This window comes from Thunnus albacares, chromosome 8 (assembly GCF_914725855.1).
Source record: "Thunnus albacares chromosome 8, fThuAlb1.1, whole genome shotgun sequence".
NCBI lineage: Eukaryota > Metazoa > Chordata > Actinopteri > Scombriformes > Scombridae > Thunnus > Thunnus albacares.
Window position 1 is genome coordinate 25,722,991 of NC_058113.1, and position 21,861 is coordinate 25,744,851.

The window sequence follows — 21,861 nt, forward strand, 5'->3', positions numbered from 1 at the left end:
TGACATTACAGTACATTATATGTATATGTATATGTATATGTATATGTATATGTATGTGTATATGTATGTGTATATGTATATGTATATGTACACAAACACATATAAAATGGAGTTGGAAACATGCAACTTTAACATTGAATAATGAAAGAAATGATACACTACAAGACAACAATACACTTTATTTTCAATTCCCTTCTACATTGTAAGAGATAGTCAAAATGACAACTCCTGATTGATTGCATGCATTAAATACCTGCAGATTCAAGAACTATCTGTATTCATTCAAACTGTATGCAGTCTATTAGAAAGAAAATATATTTGTGAAAGTCTGTTGTTATGGTTCATGGTTTTATGGTTTATTGCGCAATCCCTATTAGTTCTGTTCTCAGAAGAGTCACTAAAGTTCATTTAAACACTACTTTATATGGTATCATTGCATTCTCTCAAATAACTTCCTGTTCACACATTGAGGTGTTAGATTATAAGTATTTTAAGTAAGAACTGGCCACAAAGTTGTCTTTATCAGTTACTATAAGCCCACATATTGAACCTGTAAACATTGCAGAGTGTACCAGAAGTAATTGCTTCTGACAATTCGCTGTTTAAATTCACAACAAAAACTGGTGCATTTTACATTAACAACCTGCTCACTCTGGCCACTGTGAGCCTGGCTGATTCTTGCAACACAATTTTAAAAGGGGAAGTAATCTATTGTCTATGTTTCTATGATGATTGACAACAGTACCAGTACTATAGATACTGTTGGGTCTCACTGGCCGACTACATGTTTCAAGACTCTAAGAAACAAAGGGGGTCCTCAAGAAACCCTATCTCTCCAGAGTCTGTGGTTGTTTGCACCCAAATGTGAACCCCACCCATGGACCCAGGTTAACAAAACTAGAGATCCCCCTCTTCTCTCTCCCCTCTCTTTCCTCTCATAGCTGCTGCTGGAGCAGCTCTCTGCTCTCTGGTGTGGCCTGCTCACAGCAGACACACACAGAACTATTTTCTTTACAGCAGAAGACGTGAGAGCCTGCCTAAGACTCAGTAACTAAGTTTTCTAGTGCCAGCAGCTCAAGTTAATGTTAGCGTGCTTAACACATGTTACATCCAGTAACTAGGCTTTGCATGCAACTAACCTCTTCCTAACCTGGCACCTTTAGCCTACACCAATTGGCCTTAAACAGAGAACCACACAGTTAAGAGGTTTAAAACCTAGCTTTGCACACACTGCTTCTGACTGCACACATGGTCTCAAGAAACCACATGGTCTGGTCTTTTGTCGGTGTAGTTCTCTCTGTCAGCCATATTTTCTGCATGCTGTGTGCTCAGTCACTGCGACTTCAGCCATCTTGCTATTGTTTTTTATTGTTATTGTGAAATGTTTTAACTTGAAAAGATAAATTTAATTAAAATATAAATGTCTTTGTGAAAACTATTGCATCTGAAATGTAATCATCATTAATTTCTGGAAATTATTAGAGAAAAACTTCTATTTAACATTCATGCAAATTCACACCACTTTAAAGGATAATTACACATTTATCAAGTCTGTCTTGAAACAATACCCCATACTGTATGTACATTAAAACCGTTTTTGGTTGCTGAAAATGTTCCTTCTGTCCATACTGGCCCTGAAGAGAGCCATTCCTCAATGTTAGAGATCACAGTTCAAGGGATGGGGAACAAAATCTACAGTCCTCAAAAGCAAAAATCATCTTCCAAAGTTCAGCTGAGACTAATAAGAGGCGTCTGCAGTCTAAGTTTGGCAAATTCAGTGGGAATGTCAAAAGTTACAGCTTCTTAGTATGACCTTCCCTCCTCTATGAGAATCATGAATGACTTTACAAAATTTCATAGCAATCCATCCAGTAGTTGAGATGTTTCAGTCTGGACCAAAGTGGTGGTCTGACCAACCAGCTGTAAGACTGACAGACTCACACTGCCATCCAAAGAGCCAAGCTGCTAGCTAATAAAAATGAAAAAAAGACACCTCCTCCTTAAACAGGGTTTTTGAAAAGGGTTCATTTTGCCTGAAGTAGAGAAGCACAGGAGACATCTAGAACGGACACTTGAATAAACCACAGGGACACTTTGGGCACATGCAGTACTTATCCTATTTAAATAAAGATATATAATATCATTTCAACAAGGAAATTCTGTGCAACTTCGAGTCCATTTTTAGTTGCATGGATGGATTTGAACAGCCAGAAAGTGTAGACGTGTGAAGTGTCCTGATTACTTCAGTTTACCTGAGGTCGAATTTTGGTTTTGAAGATCACTGCTCTGTGGTAGAAAGCTTACACAGTACTGTCATTTACACATCAGAATGACAATCAATCATGTCTGATGAGCAGAAGAAACTTAATCCTCAAGTAACTTCACTAAGCTGTACAGTCCTCAAATCTCACCCATTATATCCTTCACATTGGAATACAACGCAGCATCCTCTGCTTCCTCCTCTTCAGGCACACAATGTTTTATCTCCTCATCCTCTGCTATCACGGACTCCTCCTCTTTGCACTCCAACACTTCATCTGGCACTCCGCCACTGTCTTGCCTCTCCACTTTTTCTTCTCTCTTAATTTCAGCATACTCTGTCTCTGTGGTCTCTTGCTTCTTTGCTGCCCCCCTGGCACTTCTTTTTTTCAACACGGAGAAGTCAATGCTGGCGTACTCCGCGTCTTTTGGTCCACCATCGAGATCAGGGGCTTCTTTCTCCACCGCCTCAGCTCCATCTTTTGGTGCCTCTTGGTAGTGAGTCTGATCATCTTCCACTGCTTGACCAGCATGTATCTATCAGGTATAACACAGAAAGTATGTGACTTAGTCAGCATCTGCTACAAGCTCAAAACTGTATACACTATGCATGAGATCTTACATTTACATTAATTCTAACCCTTTTTTTCCACGTCATACCATAACCTTTTAAATGTTTTAATGTTCAGCTCTAAAACACTAAAACTGGTGTCCATTTATTTTTTGTATGGTTTGAAAATAAGTTTGAAGCAAGTCTTGAAACTTGTTGAGATATTGTAATCCATCACAATTTGTATCTGCTTTTGTCACAGTTGCATTACTGTTACATGTATGCGGCAATGCAGTGCAGTCTTTTCTGATCAGTCCGTACTTACAACTGCACTGCAAAGCAACAAAAAGGAACCTGACCGTTAAAGCAGACATGGCTTTGACTTTGATAGTATATACAGTACTTCAAGTTTGCACATGGACAAATTGATTTTTATGTTGAAGTGAAATGAATGACGCAAAGCTCAGGCAAAGTACTGAGGTTGTGCATTCATGAGTTGATTGGTATCAGCTGCTTCATGCATGCCTCACTACCAGTGGCTCATTCATCAGCTGCTTGGCTACCAGCTGCCTGGTGGCATATTGATGCAGGTGTACATGGTGTTTAAAACCTGACACTTCTCACTATTACTCCACTGATGCACATCCGTCCACTACCCCAACCCCCCCCGCCCTCCCCCCTTTTGTTGGTATTGTTGATCCAACTAAGACTTAATGTTCATGTGTATCAGTTTTTCCACAGGGTATATGTTCTTGGGAAATCCCTCAAACATGCATCTTAAATACTACAGCATTCATTTAAAATAGAAGTAAATAATGACTAAATGGACTAAAGCATGTAAAAACACTGTGGTCATTCAAATCTTAAACCATTTACAGTAATATACAGGTAATTTTGAAGAAAATGTTATCAGTAAGTATATATTAGTTACTGATTACATTTTCTTAGCTGAATTAGCTGAATAAATAATTATACCAGTGGATCCTCATGGGTGGTCACCATCTCCAGGGTCACATCCAGATTTCCAGAGCTCTTCTGTTTTTCTCTGGAGAGAAATAAATTAAAACACCAATTACATGTCTATATGAGGATTATCCACAAGCAAAGCCAGAATGAATGAATTAATGGAGTCAATAGGGTACCTATGGCATTTCTTTGCCAAACAGCAAAGGGTTGCTGAAAGAAGTACCCCAGTCAAAAATGCAATGATGATGTCCAGCCGTGAAACAATTTTTAGTAAACTGGATTGACCTGGATTCAAAAGGAACACAAGAAAAAATATTGTTGTCCATATTGTTCTGAATGATAATATACTTTACATGCAACAGCTTATTTCTTTTTGACATCTTGCCCAAATGCAATGTAACAACAGTAAAAAAAAAAAAAAAGAGGTAATAAAAATGTCATTTAGCAGTGGTCTAGAGTAGCAGAAGTGGTTTAGTTGAGAACACGTACCTTCTTGTTCTGGCGTGCTAATTTGGATGATGGTGAGTTTTTCTTTTGCTTCTCCATTTTCATTGCTGCTGACACACTCAACAGCAGTGTTACTGTGGTCTTTTACAGTTAGGGTGATGGTGCTGTTGACTGTGTGGTTCGACACAGTGGTAATGAAAGAGTACTCATTGTGGTTCTTCATCAGCAGCCATTTAATGGTGGGTAAGGGAACCCCCTGACTGATACACCCACAGGTCAGAACTGTCGACTGAGCCACACATCCAGAGCCATTTAGGATCTTTGCAAACCCTTAAACACACAAGCAGAATCACATTACAGCAAACATACAGTAAGCTGATATAGAATGTGAACATAAACTTCCTTTCCAAAGAGATGAGAACAGTCTACTTACAAGTCACAGTTACATCAACATATACAGTCGGAGTACTGTCCACATGCTTTGCTGTACAGATGTAACGTCCAGAATGTTCTGCTGTCACGTTAGGGATGATAAGTGTGGATAGTCCAGTGTCGTTCTGCAAGTTAGCATCAATTCCATTTTGTAGGTTTGTATTGAGGCCAAGTTTAGTCCATGTGATCAGAGACGGAGGGAAACTTTCAACACTGCAGGTCAGATTCAGAGTGTCACCTTCCTTAACAATTGCATCCCCAGTGATTCCAGGTTTCTTCATATCTGTGGGATGGATTTAAAATAAAATATTAGAATTTAAGATAAGATCTCTGGAAGAATTTTTTTTTTTTTTTAAAAAAGTACTACGATTTCATGCATGCATCAACTGCAAAAATGTATTTTTTGATATTACCACTGGAGGGCACCAACATCTCAAAAACGCTTTAACACTTAAACAGACAACCCAAGTTAATTTATTCCAAACTTGGGTTCGGTGAGTCTGTGAACCACCTGGAACCACCTGGAGGCATGCACAATGCCTCTATATGTCCAAGTGGTCAGAGCATTTTTGAAATTTCGAAATTAGAAACTAAAACAAATAAAAAGTCTTAAATTAATAAATAATTTTTTAAAAATAAAATTAGAAAGCACAGAGCATAAGATGGCCCCATATTTATTTTGAAGTGTCATGCTGTGAAAGTTATTCAGGATGAATATGTCGGACTTTAGGAAAGGTTTTTTTCTGCACTGATTGAACTCATGGATTTTCAAGTTTCAGCTACCTGAATGAAGAAAACAACTGTCTAATAGTAGTATAGAATATACTTGCATATCACTGTCACACCAGCTTCTTTCATCGTGATATTGTTCATGTGTTTTGCTGTACAGATGTACTGTCCAGCATGTTCTGCTGTCACGTTAGGGATGATAAGAGTGGCTGTTTCAGTGTCGTTCTGCAGACAAGTTTCTGTTCCATTTTTCACATTTTTGTTGGAGAGTTTGGTCCATGTGATGAGAGACGGAGGGAAACTTTCAACACTGCAGGTCAGATTCAGAGTGTCACCTTCCTTAACAATTGCATCCCCAGTGATTCCAGGTTTCTTCATATCTGTGGGATGGATTTAAAATAAAATATTAGAATTTAAGATAAGATCTCTGGAAGAATTTTTTTTTTTTTTTAAAAAGTACTACGATTTCATGCATGCATCAACTGCAAAAATGTATTTTTTGATATTACCACTGGAGGGCACCAACATCTCAAAAACGCTTTAACACTTAAACAGACAACCCAAGTTAATTTATTCCAAACTTGGGTTCGGTGAGTCTGTGAACCACCTGGAACCACCTGGAGGCATGCACAATGCCTCTATATGTCCAAGTGGTCAGAGCATTTTTGAAATTTCGAAATTAGAAACTAAAACAAATAAAAAGTCTTAAATTAATAAATAATTTTTTAAAAATAAAATTAGAAAGCACAGAGCATAAGATGGCCCCATATTTATTTTGAAGTGTCATGCTGTGAAAGTTATTCAGGATGAATATGTCGGACTTTAGGAAAGGTTTTTTTCTGCACTGATTGAACTCATGGATTTTCAAGTTTCAGCTACCTGAATGAAGAAAACAACTGTCTAAGAGCAGTATACAGTATACTTACATATCACTGTCACACCAGCTTCTTTCATCGTGATATTGTTCATGTGTTTTGCTGTACAGATGTACTGTCCAGCATGTTCTGCTGTCACGTTAGGGATGATAAGAGTGGCTGTTTCAGTGTCATTCTGCAGACAAGTTTCTGTTCCATTTTTCACATTTTTGTTGGAGAGTTTGGTCCATGTGATGAGAGACGGAGGGAAACTTTCAACACTGCAGGTCAGATTCAGGGTCTCACCCTCCTTCACACTTGTATTCCCAGTGATTTTAACTTCTTTCACATCTATGAGACAAAAGGACATGTTATAAAATGTTATAGCACCCCTAAATCTCAAAGTTTGCTGCTGTGCATGGTATAAAATTAAACACAGTTCAGACCTAAGCTTTAGAAAACCATCAGAAATGACTTCAGAGAACATCTCTTAGCAAACATTTTAGATAGTAAAAATTACTGAGAAAACACAGGACAGTATGTGCTACTTACAGGTCACGTTCAGAGTCACCGTCTCCTCTGTAGTTGTGTCACCTGTGAAGCTGACCTTACAGGTCACATTGGTGCCATGATGTTCAGCTGAAGACTTAAAGGTCAAAGTTGAGCTGTGTCTCTGTGTGACAACAGCTAGATTCTCAGTCATGATGTCTCCTGTAATGTGAGAGTCATTCTCTCCTATTCTTCTCCACATCCAGGTCATTGTAGGAACAGATCCAGAGCAGAGACCAGGAGCAGTGCAGGTCAATGTGGTCTGCTGTCCCTCAGTCAGTGGAGGAATCATCACTGTGGGCTTCTGACTCAGATCTAATGGTAGAGAAGTACATGAGCGGAATCAGATCAGCAGCCTCAAGGTCATCATTCACTTAAATTTGAGCTAAAATAATCAGATATTTCAATGGGGGAGTTGAGTAGGAGTTATAGTATATCAAGAACTGCTTCAGTTCTTACTGGTCTCCCACAGAGGCTGACAAGTGCCTCTGTGGAGTAATGCCAAATATTACTTCATGGCCAGTTAAGACCATAAATAAACCTTAAATGTTGGTGCAGTTCAGAGGTACAACAATAAACATAGTGACTGTACATATTTACTTTGTCTTGATACCTTTAACAGAGACAGTTGCTCTTGAAAGGAATGTAAATCCACCCGTCCTCGCATTAACTCTGAGTTGATATGATCCAGAATCTGAAGCAGTGAGGTCATTGATGACGATGCTGCAGTTCTTTTGACTCAGGTCAGACTCCAACAGTGACACTCGTCCTTTGAACCCAGTCTGAAGGTTTATGTTGTTCTTGTTTGTGTGGAATATTATGTCACATTTTTTTTTACTTGGTTCACATTTGTACCAAACTATATGTTTGGTTGTGAAGCTATCAGGAGTAGTGAAAGAGCACGGTATCACAACACAGAGTCCAGCCTCTGCTGTTATTTCTCCGTCAGTAAGAGTGATACAATATCTACCATACGGACAGTATTGTCTTTCCCTCATGGATGCACCTGGTATTGCAAATAGAAAGAGAAAAACGGGGACAGAAGATATTTAGATGACATTGCCCCATTATATTTAATAAATTATGAATACTACAACTATGATGTTTCTGTTTTATATAACTGTGTCTTGTCTTGTGTTGTCAGCAGCATTGAGCAGACAACCCAAATAAGGTTCAGCATTTAATGTTATTTCTTAATCCATCATTTCTTTGGTAAACAAAAGATTCATTTCAATAATATATCACAGAGTTTCAAAGTAAGTCACTAGATGCTGTGAGTAATGCTACTAATCAGCTGGTGAATTCAGGGAGGAAAAAACTAAAATACTTATCATTTGGAAGCACTTCAGGAAAACATATTTACACATTTATTCTGGCAAATTATTGCTGACTATTTTGTTCATATTCTTAATGCTGGCATCAAAACAAAATGACAAGAAAGATCTATACCTGCATTGCTGCCTCTCACAGAGAAGAGCAGAGTCGCCCAGATGAGAACAAACATCCTGATTCAATGCTTGAGACAGTCGGTCTCTCCCTCCACAGGACAGCTTTCACACTGAAAATGCAGTAAACGTGCAGGAAGTTCAGTTGATGAAAATGAAACAAAGGAAACTCCACAGCTGACATCACAGATCTTAACAGAGGACGTTGAACGTTAAATTATTCCACAGTTGTGAGATTAACACACTAACGCAGGGCTGTGATTACACTAAACAATTTTCAGTGTGAAACACTTTGTGACATCTGTTCTATAAAGATCCTATCCTAATCTTTATAAAAAACATAATGACTGTTAAACAATAAATATTTTTAATCCCTGCCATATTCAAAGGCCCCTGTCAAACTTTGGGCCCCTCAATCCTTCACTGAATGCACTAACTGTTACAAATACAGTCTTTAATCCCCCCGTCCCCAAGCACCCTCTATCCAGCACAGTCCACCTTAGTAAAGTAAGGTGGACTGTGCTGTGCTTTACCTACACCTTGTTTCACCAGCAAAGCCAGGAATGTGGAAATGCATGTTTATGATATTAGAAAAGAATTTACATTCGGAAGTCAGGAAAACTTCAATTAGTCCAATTTAGAGTTTAAAGAGATGTTTTAAAAATGTGTTCAATGTTGTGTTTTACCTCTTTCTGTCTCTGACGGTCTTCTCTCCACAGTCTCTGCTGAGTGTTTCTGAGTTTTCTTCCCTCTTTTTGCAACAGTGAAGTTTCAGGAAGTTTACACACACACCACTGAGTAACATTTCTCCTCTGCTGAGACTGACAACTGTTTATACAGTTATAATCTTATAATATCACAATGTATTTTTTATATCTAATGACAAATTTGCACTTTCAAGACTGAATAATATATAACAGAAAAACATTGCTTGTTGTTTTTGTTGTAATGATTTATTAGACGTTCTCTGTGACTGTTAAGTAATGCAAAACCTTCTTAAAGGGAAGTAGTGTAAATGTGCAATTTTCTTCCAAAGAAAATCTTTTTATCTCGATGAACCGGAAACCAGTACATGTACTGTATTACATGTTTTTTGTGACTAATTGTTTTGAAGTGTTGATTCTGTCTGATTGTATGTCATACCATCTTTTTAAAAAAATCACTTCAACAATGCACAACATGTACAAGACATATTGTGCATTGCTGTAAATGCACCATCCTACTGGTTAATATCTGCAGTGCCGGTCGAGTAAAGATGGTCAAATCAACATTAGTCATGTATCAAAAAGATAAGAGTTGTCTCAGTCAAACTGCATTCAACACCAAAAGACTCACCCTGTTTCCCCATTTTAACAACATGCAGCATCTTAGGGAGCACTTCTGCATTTATGTTTATTTATGTTTTCTTTTTATTGTGCAATATCTACAGATACTATTCTCAGCAAAGTCCTTTTAGTATATGCATCACTTTGTTGTCAGTATTTCTGATAACTTCCCAGTCTTACTTTAAGGTGCTAGATTATAACTATTTTAGCTAAGCACTGGATACAATTCTGCCTCAATCACTTACTGTATGCCTGCATACTGACCACTGCAGAACCTGTAGACATGGTAGAGTGTGTTAGAGGTTAGAAAGACTTGCTAATACACACTGTCACAATCAATTCTGAAAACCTGATTATGAAAATCTTAATAAAATCACATTCATCCAACAAAGCAGTTTGACCCAGAACATCTCAACACAGAAATAGTACACGGTCTCTGGCAATGTTGTCCATTTCCTGAATTTAAAATAGGTTCAATGACATTACACCATGACAAAATATGTAGGATGCAAGAATGGCTTCCAAATATAAGGCATATATATGGTAGGAGCATTTATGCAAAATGAAGTGACTGGAGAGGTAGAGGCATTTCTTCAAAATTAGGGTAAAGAGATTATTTTGTGTTATTACTAGCAGTGATAGAGTATAGTGAGACACATCCTCATAAACAGATAAAACTGTGGCATGTACAGTAACCTGCTGATACTGCAAGCAAACCTTTTTAAATTTTAAGTGACTTGACAACTTACTTACTACTACCTACTTACTCAAGGAGACCTAGAGGCATTTCTTCAAAATTAGAGTAAAGAGATTATTATGAGGCCATGTTTATTCATAATAAGAATGTTTACTTTTGATATTTTCAGTACGTTTTGCTGATAATACTTACTGTACATACTGTCACTTATCTGAAAACATCTTTCATCACTGCAACTACAGTAATAAATGTTAAAACAGGGTATCTTGAGTTAGCTCAAAGCCCTGCATATCCTGTTGATTGTGCTAAGTGTGTTAACAAAAATTGTATCAACAACAATCACACAACAAACTGTATATGCACACACACACGGCATGGCTGGCCATTTGAGCATCAGGAAAGCCACAGTTCAGGCAGGAACACGTGTCTGCCTCACCTACTGGTATTTGAAGAATTTCTTCATGTTGGCAAAATGTTCAGTAACAACGTCATATTATGTCCCACTGGACTTGTGGTCCTCCAACACAAAGGTCCCACTGATATTTTGGCCAGGTTATTTAGTTATTTAAGTGTCCACTCTTCCATTTCAGAGCTGAGAGCATTACCGATATGGATACATTTTAAAAATAGGCTAATTGTTTCATTTGAATGATATTGCTATCTATTACATTTTGATTAAAATAAAGACTTCCTGACCATCCACAGCTGCATGAAGTTACCAATCAAGAGAAGCCAACTTCACCTGCTGCCTTCAGCAGACTTGACCTGACTGCTTCTAAAGTAGTGCAATACCCTCTTTTCACCACACAGATTGACTTAATCGTGTTAGTTGTTGCAATTCAGAGGGGCGCTGTTTTACCAATTCCAAGAAACTCAATGAAAACATGATGACTTTGACAGGATGTTTAAACCATTTATCAGTCTACCTTTAGGTGTGAGTGTTTTGAGAAAGTATTGATAAATAATTTCTAACTTAAGTCCTTAGTTTATTTCACCTGCGTAAATTGAAGTCGATGAAACGTAAATAAAAGAAAGCAGCAAACTGTACAATGCAATTTGGTCACTCTTAATCAGCTCTTCCATAAATTCTACTTTAACGAAGCTAATATATATTTGGAGTTTTTGTTGACATTGTCAAAAAGGTGACAATTCTACTTTATGTTTATTATTGAGGTCATAGAGGGTGGTGGTGGTGTACTGAAGTGCATTATGTTGAAAAGTGTTCCTAATATTTTGCCCACCCTATTAACATGCATTACATGCATACTATCTATTTGTCCTCACAGACATAGACACAGTATGGAATTAAAAACTTAAACTATCTAGCCGAACCACAGATGTAGACATTCATACAAACTGAATGATGATGTTTGAGGAGACATTTTATTAATTTCAGCGCAATAAACCCTTCAATGAAGCTGCCCAAGAGCCTAAAGACACTCAGTTCAGAGGGTGGGCAATAGTATCATACTCTGGTCTGTTTTCTGCAGTGACATATATGTTCTGTCCTCTTGATTTGGTTTCACCTTTCTTCTTGTGTTCCTTTGGAGAAGAAGAAAGAGCGAGTTATGATTTATTGTCTGAAAGTCTCCAATGTATTTACAAAGCCTTCATAATATAAAATACAGATGTGTACATATACCAAAGGAACATCATGTAGATTTTACTGAAAACATTCACACTTTAAGATACACCCAGTGCCCAGGGAAGGACCATACTGTCAGTCCTGCAATGTTGCACAGGTTGTGGTGTACAATATGTGGTGACTTTATTAGCTATGTAACCAGTGTGGTCTGTATTGAAAGGCCGGGAAATAAGCATAAACAAACCTGTAAGAAAGAAATATAATTGTTCCATGATGTATTGTGTTTTGGAAAAAAAAATTGCATAAAAACACAATATAATCATATCATTATGATACCTTACCGTATCTCTGCGACAGTCTATGCAATGGATTTAATTGTTGTCCAACTGTAAGCCCAATTAGCCCAAGATATCAGAACTATTTTTCAAGTCTCTAAAACAAATGCATTAAAATCGTCCTTTAAGTCCTGCAGTCATAACGTGATATAAAAACGCATAAACCATGTGATTGCCTCAAATGTATTTAAAAGATGCAGGGCTGTGAAAGTTATTCTGTATGCATTTGGCAAGTCATGCAGATTGAAGTTTTCTTCTCTGAACTTAGATTTTCAGCTACCTGATAATGATGAACACTTGGAAATTGTTCTATTAAAAAAGTTCTACTATATGTACTTATATTTTATTGTTATGACAGCCAGATTAGCAATCAACGTCTTCTCTATTTGCTTTGTCTTCATACCTTTAACAAAGACAGTTACTCTTGATGAGAATGTAAATCTGTCCATCCTCCCAAACACTCTGAGTTGATATGGTCCAGAATCTGACTTGATGAGTTCATTGTGAAATTCATCATAATGAAATAAAATGGTAAAACAACACAGAGTCCAGCCTCTGTTGTTATTTCTCCCTGATACAGAATCCATATTGAAAGTCTTGTCTTCCACACATTGAGGCACCTGTTTGCAGAAACAGGGACAGACAATATGTAGACTGACAATACCCCATGATATCTGATAAATGATGAAGAAAGGCTACAACTATGACTATTTCTGTTGTACATAACTGCTGTTGTCAGCAGTGTTGACCTGACAACATAACAGAATGTCAGTGTTTTACATATTTCTTAACACATAAAAACAAAGGAAGCTCTACATTCATACAGGAAGTTGCATGTTAAGTTATTCCATAGTTGCTTAATTAAATTTGTCCACCGCTTTACCCAGTATGTGACTAATCTGATACGAAGCAGTTTGTGAAATATGTTCTAGGAAGTGTGATATAACAGTTCTAATGCAATACATACATACAGACCAGACAGTAAGCAACAATAATAAGAAGGAGGAACTAATAATAATAATAATAATAATAATAATAATAAAAGTAATAATAATAATATAGATCACTTTTCAAAATCCAAGTTGCAAAGTGCTTCACAAGGCAGCAAAATAAAATAGACAGGTCACACCAGGTTTTAAAAAGAAAAAAAAACAAAAAAAACTATTTGGTGTATAAAAACCAATTCAGTGTAGGAAAAAAAGAATACAAAAAACATTTTTAAAGGAGATAGAAGATAGTTTTAAAAAAATCAGGAAATGCTCTCTGATGTATCTATGTTTTAAGAAGAGACTTAAAAGAGATCACCAAGTCAGCCAACCTGACTTCCTCGTGCAGATCGTTCCAGAGCCTCGGGGCCCTGACTGCAAACTTTGGAACAGACAACTGCCCAAGGATCTCAAAGAACATACTGGCACATACAGTAATAAGAGGTCAGTGATACACTAAGGAGACAGGCCATGAAGACCCTTAAAAGTAATCAGTAAGATCTTAAAATCAATTCTAAAATATATTGGGAGCCAGTGTAAAGAAGCTAAAACAGGAGTGATGTGAGCAAAATTGGTCCCAAAACCGACCCCTGAGGCACACCACATTTAACAGAGGAAAATGAAGAGACATAGTTGTTCACAGAGACACAGAACCGCCTATTCAACAGGTAAGATGAAAACCATTCTAAGCTTGTACCAGATATCCCCAACCAGTGCCTCAGTCTGTCTAACTGGATGCTGTGATCAATTGTGTCAAAGGCTGCATTAAGGTCCAGGAGTGCAGGGACTCAGCACATGCCATCATCAGCAGCCATTAAAAGGTTATTTGTAACCTTGAGCAGGGCAGTCTCCGTTCTCTCATACTTCCAGAAACCAGACTGAAAGTTTTCAAAAATATTATTATTTTCCAGTGCAGAGAGAAAATGCTTACACACTATTTTTTAAATATTTTTCTAAAATTTTCGATATACAAGGCAACTTGATATTGGTCTATGGTTTTGAGGGAGGGAGGGGTCCAGCCCAGGTTTCTTTAACATTGGGTTTACACAAGAGGTTCTAACTGACTCCACTTTATCAGTAAAGATAAGATAAAAACATTTCCCAATTAACAAGGAGGGGCTGGATTTACTAGCTGATCAACAGTTTTAAATACATTCCCTTTTACGGCTGCAAATACTGTCACTTATCCAAGGCTGCTTTCTTTCTGAGGACTTAGACCTAACCTGAAGAGGTGTAATAATATTTAGTGAAGACAATTAAAACGGTCAGCCATTTCAGTGGTGTGGGAATATTCAGACAGGTGTGGACTTTGATTATCAAACAATGCGCAGAGCTTTGAGACACTTTGCTCATTAAAGATGCGAGTACACAAGGAACAGGGTGAGACAGTATTAATAACTGGTGATTCACAGTTAAAAACTTTACATTTGTGATCGGATACAGTCATATCCAGTAATTCTACAGAGGATGTTTTTACACCCAAGGTAAATAGAAGGTCCAATGTGTGACCACGGTTATGCGTTTGTCTCCACACATAATGTTTAAAGTTAAAAGCAGTAGCGATGTTTAAAAAATCAGTAGCCTGAACATTACTGCAGTTATCAACATGGATATTAAAATTGCCACAAAGAACAACTCTGTCATAATTTAAACAAGATTGAATAAAAATTCAGGGAGTTCTGCTAAAAAGCTGCCAGTTGGTTTTGGGGGACAATAAATGATAACAAACATGATCGGATGAAAACCACCAAGTTTAAAAGTAAGAACTTCAAAGGAAGAAAATTCATCACAAGGTCTTTGATAACATTTGAAACTCTTCCTGTAAACACTCACCAGGCCCCCACCACGACTACTGACCCTGGGTTGGTTGAAACAATCATAGTTTGGAGGACACAGTTCAACAAGCTGGCCATGACCATTAGTTTGCAACCAAGATCCAGTTAAAAAAAATAAAATCTAAGTTTGCAGATGAAATAAAATCATTGAACATGAAAGTCTTACTGGATAGAGATCTCACATTGAAGAGTGCTATTTCAAGTGTATTTATGCTGGGAGCAGAAGCTGATGCATTTGTCCAAATCTTTAATAGATTATTCAGATTTCTGTGTGGGATGTGCTCATTTCAATCGATAGACCTATGTGTTATGATTACAGGAATATCAAAACTTTGTGAAACAGCACTAGGAAGAGACGGACAAGACGGACAAGACGGAGACAGTAGACCAGCGGAAATATTAAGTGTAGAATTACATTGCCTGGGGAGGTGGTAGTAGGCCCTCCTAACCACAAGGGGGAGATAGTGTGGTTTGTAGGGGAGGGAGAGGTTTGCTGATGGAGACCAGAAGTGAGCAGGAGTGGACAAGCGATAGAGAATAGTCAGGGAGAGGGAGAGTTCCAGATTGAGTAGAATAAATTGTCAGTTTAAGTGCATGCGCCCAAGCCATTGGGGTGAATGCCATCATGACGGAAGATGGCTGAAAATTTCCACAAGAGGTTAAAATTGTCACGTCCTACCGGGACTTTTTCTGTTTTTTGGACTCTTTGTGTTTTTGTTTTGACTTCCTTGGTTTTTGTTATCCTTCTGATGCCCTCAGACTTTTTCTGTTTTTAGTTGGACTTTTTGAGGGGCTCTTTCATTTGTGTTGCATTTGTTTCCTGGTTTTGGTTTTCTCTGTTCCCTTGTGTGTTGATGTGTTTTTTGTGTCACCTGTTTGTTTACTTTAGTTCCTGTTTTATTTTGTAATATTTCCTCCTTGTGTCTGGTCACTTTACTTTCTGTGTTTGATTATTTCATGTGTCTCACCTGTGTCTCGTTTCCTTCACCTGTGTTTCATTTGCAATCACTCCCTGTGTATTTATAGTCCAGTTTTCAGTTCGGTCTTTGTTGAGTTGTCTGCTTCTGTTCTGCTTTTGTCCTGCTTCTATTCAATGTTCCTGTGTCGCCTGTGTTCTGGTTTGTTTCCATGACTTTTTGCTTTTTCATTAAAAAATATCTGAATCGGATTGTCCTTGTCTACCGTCTCTGCATTTGGGTCCACCTGCTCCACTCACCCACCCTGACAAAAATTGTGAATAAAAGCTGTATTGCAGTCTGTACAGGTTAACTGCAGCCAGGTGTGGAGGCTAAGAGTGCAGCTAAAATGACCCATGGAGAGGGGGGAGGGGACTGGAGATAAAGATTCATTTACCGTGGACAGTAAGGGAGTCAGTGAGTTTGATGTATTGTAGTATTTCAGATGTCTGATTGGGACTGTCATTGTAGCTGACATGAACGACAACATCCTGGGCAAGAGGGTGTTCAGCCAGGATGCTGGGAATTTTTTCCAAAATATCGGACACCTTAACTCCTGGAAAGCAAAAAGTCACCGCAAATTTTTTCTTAACATTCCTCACAATGGAGTCTCCAATAATGAGCATGGTTGTGGGGGGAAGTGGTCGGTGGAGAAAAGTGCAGCTGCCATCCTAAAAAAAAAAGAAAAAAAGCCAGTGCTAGCAGCAAATCCACTTGTGGCGGGCTGTGCTGACCTTGAAGCTTGTAACTTAAAATCTGAGCATACGATAACTAACATCTTTTACCTTGTTAAAACATATAGATAAAACAACCAAGATCTAAAAATGTAGCATAAAATGTAGCTTAAAACTGGATAAAAATGTCAACTTATGACAGAGCTTCTGACAAAAAACGCAGACACACTTTTTTGTATAGAGAACTTACACTATAGTAGAAGTATTTTTAACCACCCGGTACCTATTCTAATATTATGGATTGCAGTTTGACCATTCATAGACTATAGTATTGACAGAAACACATAGCTTTATATTTCAGCTCTAAATATTTATAGTGAAGCTAAAATTAAATACATTTTTTTGTTTCTTCAACTAATTGAGAAACTACATATACATATACTGTATATCAAATTTGTCTTTATTGACACCAACAATTACTAATGCCACACTTCAAAGATAATTTCTTCCTTTTCAAGGAGACTGTACAGTCTGCATTCCATATGTTGTCAAAGATAAAGGTACATGAATGAAAAAAGTATCGCCTGCACACTTACTCCAAGCCACAAACTTTAATCACATAGGACAACATTTTGATCATACTCGGATCTTCGTCAGGTCAAATGCTGACGCTTCTTTTTAACAGCCTTGCACATACATGATGTGTGTATAATTACTGTCCTACAACTCAAAGACAAAGGTGCAACCACAATTTCATCTCATATATTGTCACAATCAGTTTTGAAATATGGATTCATTTGACATGAAAATCACAATTTTCACATCTTCAGACTCATTGAGGGTTTAAAAAAACACCTGCATTGCAGAACCAGCCCTTCATATTGGAGCGTTGACATGCAGTTCACTAAAGAAGAGAATGGAAGGAGAGCATCATCTCCAGTAGAAATCCCCAGACTTTGGTAGGCGGAGTTCTCTGATTGTCGGGTATCGCAAGACCACCAACATGTTAGCAGATATAAAACTAACATAGAGTTAAACAAAAGAATCTTAAAAAGCAAAAAATTACATCAGTACACAATAAACTAAAAAAATCAAAAAAACATACCATAACACCTAATTACAACAAAAACAAATGGATGACAAATCAATTTGTCATATAATTTCATTATAACATTTGTCACAATAAAGGAAAAATATCACACTGTACAATGCAAAATATAAGTTGAGTAGTTAGACTTATTGACTCTTAGGAAATGTTGGGATTAAGATTTAATAGGTCAGTCTGTGTCCTCAAAAACCTTTAACGTAGACATAAAAAAATTACAACAAACAAACAAACTAAATGATACATGCAGTGAACAAAAATTCTCCTTCACAATCAGTTTCAGTGCAAGAAATACTTTGGTGAAGCAATCTGAAAGTCATCTCAGTAGTTTGTTATTGTCAGTTCAGAGGGGGGGCAATAACATCATACTCTGCTGATTGGTCTATTTTCCTCAGTGACATGTACGTTCTGTCGGCCTCATTTGGTTTCACCTTTTTTCTGGCGTTCCTTTGGACAGAAGAAAGAGTGAGACATGATTTGTTGTCTGAAAGTCTCCAGTGCATTAACAAAACCTTCAAATTATAAAGCACAGATGTGGTCACATACCAAAGGAACATCACGTAGATTATGCTGAAGACATTCACACTTAGAGATACACCAGCAACGGCCCAGGGAAGGACTGCGCTGTCAGGTCTGCAATGTTGCACAGGACCTACCATAAGAAATGACACAATGTAGATTGTATAACTGTTCTAGTAATATGGTTGTGCTGTATACTTTGTGGCCACTTATTCAGCCACATAACCTAATTTAGGCTGTGAGTCACCTGTACATGCAACAGCTTATTTCTTTTTGACATCTTGCCCAAATGCAATGTAACAACAGTAAAAAAAAGAGGTAATAAAAATGTCACTTAGCAGTGGTCTAAAGTAGCAGAAGTGGTTTAGTTGAGAACACGTACCCTCTTGTTCTGGCATGTTCATTTGGATGATGGTGAGTTTTTCTTTTGCTTCTCCATTTTCATTGCTGCTGACACACTCAACAGCAGTGTTACTGTGGTCTTTTACAGTTAAGGTGATGGTGCTGTTGACTGTGTGGTTTGACACAGTGGTAATGACAGAGTACTCATTGTGGTTCTTCATCAGCGGCCATTTAATGGTGGGTAAGGGAACCCCCTGACTGATACACCCACAGGTCAGAACTGCCGACTGAGCCACACATCCAGAGCCATTTAGGATCTTTGCAAACCCTTAAACACACAAGCAGAATCACATTACAGCAAACATACAGTAAGCTGATATAGAATGTGAACATAAACTTCCTTTCCAAAGAGATGAGAACAGTCTACTTACAAGTCACAGTTACATCAACATATACAGTCGGAGTACTGTCCACATGCTTTGCTGTACAGATGTAACGTCCAGAATGTTCTGCTGTCACGTTAGGGATGATAAGTGTGGATAGTCCAGTGTCGTTCTGCAAGTCAGCATCAATTCCATTTTGTAGGTTTGTATTGAGGCCAAGTTTAGTCCATGTGATCAGAGACGGAGGGAAACTTTCAACACTGCAGGTCAGATTCAGAGTGTCACCTTCCTTAACAATTGCATCCCCAGTGATGCCAGGTTTCTTCATATCTGTGGAACAGTTTAAAATAAAATCTTAGGGTTTCAGATAAGATTTCTGAACCAGTGACTTGTTAAGTCATACTGAAATTTAAAATATATATGTATATTATAATTGCATACATGCATCATCTGTAAAAATGTATTTTTTGATACTACCACTGGAGAGCGCCAACATATGTGCTACTTACAGGTCACATTCAGAGTCACTGTCTCCTCTGTAGTTGTGTCACCTGTGAAGCTGACCTTACAGGTCACATTGGAGCCATGGTGTTCAGCTGAAGAGTTAAAGGTCAAAGTTGAGCTGTGTCTCTGTGTGACAGCGGCCAGATTCTCAGTCATGATGTCTCCTGTAATGTGAGAGTCATTCTTTCCTGTTCCTCTCCACATCCAGGTGATTGTAGGAACAGATCCAGAGCAGAGACCAGGAGCAGTGCAGGTCAGTGTGGTCTGCTGTCCCTCAGTCAGTGGAGGAATCATCACTGTGGGCTTCTGACTCAGATCTAATGGTAGAGAAGTACATGAGTGGAATCAGGTCAGCAGCCTCAAGGTCATCATTCACTTAAATTTGAGCTGAAATAATCAGATACTTCAATGGGGGAATTGAGTAGGAGTTATAAAGAACTGCTTCAATTCTTACTGGTCTCCCACAGAGGCTGACAAGTGCCTCTGGGGAGTAATGTCAAACATTACTTCATGGCCAGTTAAGACCATAGATAATCTTTAAATGTTGGTGCAGTTCAGAGGAACAACAATAAACATAGTGACTGTATATATTTACTTTGTCTTCATACCTTTGACAGAGACAGTTGTTCTAAAAGAGAAGGTAAATCCATTTGGATTCCAATACTGGACATCTTTAACTCTGAGTTGATATGATCCAGAATCTGAAGCAGTGAGGTCATTGATGACGATGCTGCAGTTTTTTTGACTCTGGTCAGACTCCAACAGCGACACTCGTCCTTTGAACCCAGGCTGAACGTTTCTGTTGTTCTTGTTTGTGTCGAATATTATGTCAGAATCATCACATCTCTGTTTATTTGGTTCACATTTGTACCAAACTGTATGTTGGATTATGACGCTATCAGGAGTAGTGAAAGAGCACGGTATCACAACACAGAGTCCAGCCTCTGCTGTTATTTCTCTTTCAGTAAGAGTGATACAGAATCCATACGGACAGTATTGTCTTTCCCTCACTGATGCACCTGTTATTGCAATTAGAAAGAGAAAAACAGGGACAGAAGATATTAAATGACATTACCCCATTATATTTAATAAATTATGAATGATGTTTCTGTTTTTCTATAATTGTGTCTTGTTTTGTGTTGTCAACAGTATTGAAAAAACTAAAATACTTATCATTTGGAAGCACTTCAGGAAAACATATTTACACATTTATTCTGGCAAATTATTGCTGACTATTTTGTTCATATCCTTAATGCTGGCATCGAAACAAGATGACAAGAAAGATCTATACCTGCATTGCTGCCTCTCACAGAGAAGAGCAGAGTCGCCCAGATGAGAACAAACATCCTAATTCAATGCTTGAGACAGTCGGTCTCTCCCTCCACAGAACAGCTTTCACACTGAAAATGCAGTAAACGTGCAGGAAGTTCAGTTGATGAAAATGAAGCAAAGGAAACTCCACAGCTGACATCACAGATCTTAACAGAGGACGTTGAACCTTAAATTATTCCACAGTTGCGAGATTAACACACTTATGCAGGGCTGTGACTAAACATTTTTCAGTGTGAAACACTTTGTGACATCTGTTCTAGAAAGATCCTATCCTAATCTTTATAAAAAACATAATGACTGTTAAACAATAAATATCTTTAATCCCTGCCATATTCAAAGGCCCCTGTCAAACTTTGGGCCCCTCAATCCTTCACTGAATGCACTAACTGTTACAAATACAGTCTTTAATCCTCCCGTCCCCAAGCACCCTCTATCCAGCACAGTCCACCTTAGTAAAGTAAAGTGGACTGTGCTGTGCTTTACTTACACCTTGTTTCACCAGCAAAGCCAGGAATGTGGAAATGCATTTTTATGATATTAGAAAAGAATTTACATTCGGAAGTCAGGAAAACTTCAATTAGTCCAATTTAGAGTGTAAAGAGATGTTTTAAAAATGTTTTCAATGTTGTGTTTTACCTCTTTCTGTCTCTGGCAGTCTTCTCTCCACAGTTTCTGCTGAGTGTTTCTGAGTTTTCTCCCCTCTTTTTGCAACAGTGAAGTTTCAGGAAGTTTACACGTCTAATGACAAATTTGCACTTTCAAGACTGAATAATACATAACAGAAAATGCACAATGCACAACATGTACAAGACATATTGTACATTGCTGTAAATGGACCGTCCTACTGGCTAATATCTGCAGTGCCAGTTGAGTAAAGATGGTCAAATCAACATTAGTCATGTATCAAAACCACCAAAAGACTCACCCTGTTTCCCCATTTTAACAACATGCAGCATCTTAGGGAGTACTTCTGTATTTATGTTTATTTATGTTTTCTTTTTATTCTGCAATATCTATAGATACTATTCTCAGCAAAGTCCTTTTAGTATATG

The 21,861-nt window shown here is 37.9% G+C and overlaps 2 protein-coding genes across 2 annotated transcripts; both read right to left on the reverse strand.

The window, feature by feature from the left end:
- Positions 1-196: 196 nt before the first annotated feature.
- On the reverse strand, positions 197-20,920 carry LOC122987654 (sialic acid-binding Ig-like lectin 5). Its single transcript, XM_044359646.1, has 8 exons — positions 20,769-20,920; positions 20,086-20,496; positions 19,483-19,794; positions 19,022-19,303; positions 18,631-18,918; positions 3,952-4,060; positions 3,785-3,854; positions 197-2,796 (listed from the first exon to the last, which is right to left on the reverse strand). Exons 1-8 carry the CDS (start codon positions 20,821-20,823, stop codon positions 2,401-2,403), a joined length of 1,923 nt encoding a protein of 640 aa, XP_044215581.1. The 5' UTR covers positions 20,824-20,920; the 3' UTR covers positions 197-2,400.
- LOC122987655 (myeloid cell surface antigen CD33-like) lies at positions 6,717-9,073 on the reverse strand. Its single transcript, XM_044359647.1, has 4 exons — positions 8,918-9,073; positions 8,236-8,344; positions 7,400-7,792; positions 6,717-7,101 (listed from the first exon to the last, which is right to left on the reverse strand). The coding sequence occupies exons 2-4, from the start codon at positions 8,288-8,290 to the stop codon at positions 6,782-6,784; spliced, it is 768 nt and encodes a 255-aa protein (XP_044215582.1). The 5' UTR covers positions 8,291-8,344; positions 8,918-9,073; the 3' UTR covers positions 6,717-6,781.
- Positions 20,921-21,861: the final 941 nt, after the last annotated feature.